This window comes from Frankliniella occidentalis, unplaced genomic scaffold (assembly GCF_000697945.3).
Source record: "Frankliniella occidentalis isolate FOCC.00 unplaced genomic scaffold, Focc_3.1 Scaffold809, whole genome shotgun sequence".
Taxonomy (NCBI): domain Eukaryota; kingdom Metazoa; phylum Arthropoda; class Insecta; order Thysanoptera; family Thripidae; genus Frankliniella; species Frankliniella occidentalis.
In genome coordinates this window covers 1-4,733 of record NW_026267918.1, presented here as the reverse complement: position 1 = coordinate 4,733, position 4,733 = coordinate 1, and the positions used below count along the sequence as shown (strand labels likewise).

The following is a 4,733-nucleotide window of genomic DNA, read 5'->3' as shown; positions in this document are numbered from 1 at the left end:
GCTTGCTCACAGGGGTTGGCGCGGCGGCGGCCTCTCCACCATAACCGCTATGCCCGCATCTCTGTCACACACACACACACACACACACACATGCATACACCCATGGGGGAGGGGGTTGGGGGTTACTTACTTAGATATGTGGGAGATAGATATGTGAGGGGTTTGACCACTCCGTCCGTATACCGAAGCCCGCGCCTAAAAGTTTTCCGCCCTACCAAGCAATAGTATCAGTAGTATCTATCTCTCTCGCACTCACTGCGTGCTGCTCTCGCCTGCCCTCTCTCGCGCTCACACTCGCAAAGTGGGTCACGGAGCACGGTAATGAGATTACAGTCTTGTACACACTCACTCGACTCGCGGCAGGGGCGGGGCCCGCTTAAAGCTCGATCTGCTGCCAGTGCTCCGCGACGCTGAGGCCCGCCGCCGCCACCGCGGGGGGCGAGGTCTGGAGTGTGGTGGTCGGATGGCGATGTGGCCTTACACCACCGTGTGCATGCCTCCGTATGTGTGTATGTCACTTATTATAACTTAGTAAAGGTTGGGCGTGGAGTGGCGTAGCGTGGGTAGGCTTTTCCGTGCCAGTTCTGTCATCGCGGCTCGCTCATGGACTCCGCGCTTCGGCTTGGGCTAATAACTATTACGCATGTGGCGAGTGTGTGTGTGTGTGTGTGTGTGCGCATAAGTGTGTGAGCGCCCGCATGCTCGCGATCCTGGCATGCCTCACGAAAGCGAAACGCGTCACTCTCAGCCTTGCCCTGTTCGAGTCCGCTCGTCCTTCATGCCCTCCCGTACCCGTCCTCCGCACCCTCCCTGCGGATCTCTCCGGTGGAATTCGTCGTCCTACCTTCACGTCTCGTGGGACACCACAGCCTCTCTCTCTCTCTCTCTTTCTCTCTCCGTCTCTTCTTTTAGTTTGTGATGACAGGGGCAGTTTCACGGAAGGTTTGGTGCGCTTGCGGTCCCGCTGGGGGTCTCTGTGTATCCGGTAAAGAGCCGCGCCGCGCCCGCCAACAAAGCCACCGAGGTGGACAGCGGCGGTGGGGCGGTGGCCTGCGGTGGCCGCGGAGGTGCCAGTCAGCCCATAACGACATGGGGTGTCATGCGCGTTCTCTCTCTCTCTCGTTCTCCGCTTCTTCTCCTTCTCAGTCCTCACATACTCGATCCCTACGGTCCCTTGACGGACCCTTTCCCACGGTCCTCAACCGGCTCCACCACACCGCAGAGGCACGGAGAGCTCATACATTACGTCCTGCAACATACGGCCAGCACTGCGAGTAAGGTAGTAGCCGCTCGGTCAAGTTTCGCAAAAATAATCATTTCTGGAATCTAAGTTTGTTCCATCAGGTCCGAGCAGAGGATGGAAAAGGAGACGCGAGGGCTCATGAGAAATACAACGTGGTGCATCTTCGCCGGACGAGTTTTTGTTCAAGAAAAATGTTGAGCAGGGGTTGGGTGAGGTCGTCGTCGTCGTGACGCGGGAAGGCGCGACGTGTTGCCATTCCCTTATCGGGACCTCGTAGATGGTGAGGGCGACGACGACGACGAAGGCGGGGCGCGTGCGCGCACGCCGCCGCCGGCCGCACCTTGCATTTGATATCGCGCGGGGCGGAGCGCTTCTCATTCCAAGGCGCGCTTCTGCGCGGGCACTGCACTGCACCACCACCGCACCGCCGCCGCCGCCATGGCTAAATAGGGCCCGTGCCTCGTCGGCGGCGCAGCGACTTGGACAAGAAACTCCGCGGTACATACCGCCGCGGCGAGAGAGGGGCTGTTGTCCTGAGCCTCTCCGCGCGCGGTACAGCTCCGCAAAGCCCACGCCTCGCACTGTGCTGTGTGCTGTCCGCCGTCGTCCGCTGTCCGGCCGCATGATTTGTGCACGACGACGCCGCCTCTCCTCGCGGAGACAAAAAGTGAAGCAGCGCAGCACAGAGCAGCGCTGGCGGAGAGTCGCGCGGTGACAAGTGGGCGCGCCCACGGGCCGGGCGAGGGGCCTATGGTTTATGGATTTGCCGTCCGGGGCGACTGCTGCGACTGCGGTGAGCGCGGCGGAGCAGCAGAGCACGGCCGTCAACCACCGTCACCACCACGTCCGGGAGGGTGTGTGAGAGAGGTGCTGCGCGAGTAAGTGTCAGCGCGGTGTGGTTTGGAAGCGGGACGCGCCCAATAATCAGTGATGATGAACGAAACATTCCGCATCGTGCGTGCAAATGTCACGGGACGATGATTAAGCGATTTTATTGCGTCGTTTTCAGGCAGCTAGTGTGATCGCAGTGTGATGGCTCCAGCTGGGGACGCCGCAGTCCACCTAACGACCACTTCTGCGTCTCCGCGTGGCGCCTGGCCCACCTGCGCGCGGCCGGGCGGGGCTGGCCGCCCCCGCGCGCCGCCTCCTTCTGGTCCCGGCCCTGGCGCCGGCGCCATCACCAGCACGGCCACGCGGCCGCCGGAGCAGCTCGGGACCCGTCGGTAGCGGCCCCGCGCCCGGCGTGATGTCGGGCTCCACGTGGATCTTGTGGCGGTGCAGCACGGTGTAGTTCCGGCGCGAGTCGCACTGCAGGAGCCGAGACCCGATGCCGCGCTTCAGCAGCGGGGCCAGCTCGCGACGCAGGCAGGACGCCGTCAGCGACGGGTAGGCGGGCCCCAGCACCACCAGGATCTCGCCGAAGCGCGCCCCCCGCGGCCGCTTCTCCTGCAGCGAGCCAACGGCCGTCACCACCGCGGCCATCGTCAGGGTGGGCCGGCCGCGGCAGCCACCCGGGAAGCCGTCGTCCGGCCGCTGCACGTGCGCGATCTCCTCCGAGGACGCCCTCTCCAGGTCGCGACCTGGCGCGATCGGGCGTTGGTTGTGGTCCATGGTGCCGGCGCCAGCGTCATGGACGCCACCCTGGGCACGCGCGAGAGAGGGGCCCGAGGCCCGAGTCAGTGTTGTTGTGGCAACCGGGAGCTTCGGGACTTGCGCCGGATAATCCTTTGCGCACCTGTGGGAGGCAGTTGTCTGAAACATGGACAGATTCGACCAGGATAGAGCCGCGACGGGAGCAACGGACCCCGCCATCATCGAATACCTGAACGACAAGAGGACACGGGATGTCGTCCAGTTCCTCATCGCCCACCTGGCCGTCAGCAGGCCCAGTACGTCCCCACGTAACTACTATGCGTCGTTATCCCGTCTTGAATCTTATTCGTTTTCTATTTTTATTTCCGTATGTATGTGTGTTCTAGGCGATCGCGTTGCGTTCCTGGCCGACCTCTTCGACAGGGCGGTGCAGAGTCGCGGGGAGGTGGCCAAGACCGCGGAGCTCGACGACAGCCTCAGCATCTTCCAGCTGAGACACGTCGAGGCCATGTTCGACGCCATGGACCCGTTCCGGAAGAGGGCCATCACCTTCGTCCAGTACCACAACGGAATGGGCACTATGGGCCTGGTGGACTACAACAGGGACCCGCCCGTCGACGCCGACGGGAACGTCTCCAGGGATACGTTTGTCCGAGAGGCGTAAGTAGGGAACCATTCTGCCTTGCAGATGTGAGATATCATGCAGACTTAGGGGACTTACGGCAACGAAAAACCCGCGCGAGGGCCGAGCGAACGCGAGAACTGACGCCCGTGAGGTAGGCAGCCCATTCGACACCCACGTCGGCTGAGCGCTCGGCTTCCGCGGCGCGGACTTCCAGACACACCCTTACGCAGAGTCACGCACTGCCAGTGGGGTCCTTAACGGAACACTACCCCCTCCCCTCCCTCCCTTGCCCCGCACCCCACACACAAACACCACAAACACACACCTCAAACCGGCCGCGACAGGTCACGCCGCCTCATTGAACACACCCTGCTCACCGCCCTGTGAGGTCGCGGCCCGCGGCGCCCCGCACGACCGGCGCGACCCCCGGGGGTGCATTGTTGCTGGTCGCCGGGGCGAGCACCGCAGCGGCCCAGTGCGCCAGTCAGGAGGAGGACGCCGGACGACGCGCACGCACCCACGGACTCGTTGCACTCCGGGAGCGCGCGCGGAGCCACGCTTTTTAACCAGCACCAGCACCACCACCACCCCGTCGCGAACCTCAAGCACCTCAACACTCACCACCACCGCAACCGCCGACAGACAAGATGAGGGAGTGCATCTCGGTCCACGTGGGGCAGGCCGGCGTGCAGACGGGCAATGCGTGCTGGGAGCTGTACTGCCTGGAGCACGGCATCCAGCCCGACGGGCAGATGCCCTCGGACAAGACGGTGGGCGGCGGCGACGACTCGTTCAACACCTTCTTCAGCGAGACGGGCGCCGGCAAGCACGTGCCGCGGGCCGTGTTCGTCGACCTGGAGCCCACCGTGGTGGACGAGGTGCGCACCGGCACCTACCGCCAGCTCTTCCACCCGGAGCAGCTCATCACGGGCAAGGAGGACGCCGCCAACAACTACGCCCGCGGCCACTACACCATCGGCAAGGAGATCGTCGACCTGGTGCTGGACCGCATCCGCAAGCTGGCCGACCAGTGCACCGGCCTGCAGGGCTTCCTGCTCTTCCACTCGTTCGGCGGCGGCACCGGCTCCGGCTTCACCTCCCTGCTCATGGAGCGGCTCTCCGTCGACTACGGCAAGAAGTCTAAACTCGAGTTCGCCGTTTACCCCGCGCCGCAGATCTCAACCGCAGTGGTAAGTCCGCAGCACTCCCATCGAACACCCCCCTTTCACCACTTTTCACTCCCCCTCCCCAAATTCGCATCTCCTGTTGCCC

The 4,733-nt window shown here is 63.7% G+C and overlaps 1 protein-coding gene across 1 annotated transcript; it reads left to right on the top strand.

Moving 5' to 3' along the window:
- Positions 1-389: 389 nt before the first annotated feature.
- On the top strand, positions 390-4,726 carry LOC113202074 (uncharacterized; the record flags this gene model as incomplete). The annotated part of the gene is made up of 3 exons (XM_052275722.1): positions 390-2,121; positions 2,253-3,132; positions 3,223-4,726. A coding segment is annotated over exon 3 (618 nt), but the record flags the coding sequence as incomplete, so codon positions are not given.
- Positions 4,727-4,733: the final 7 nt, after the last annotated feature.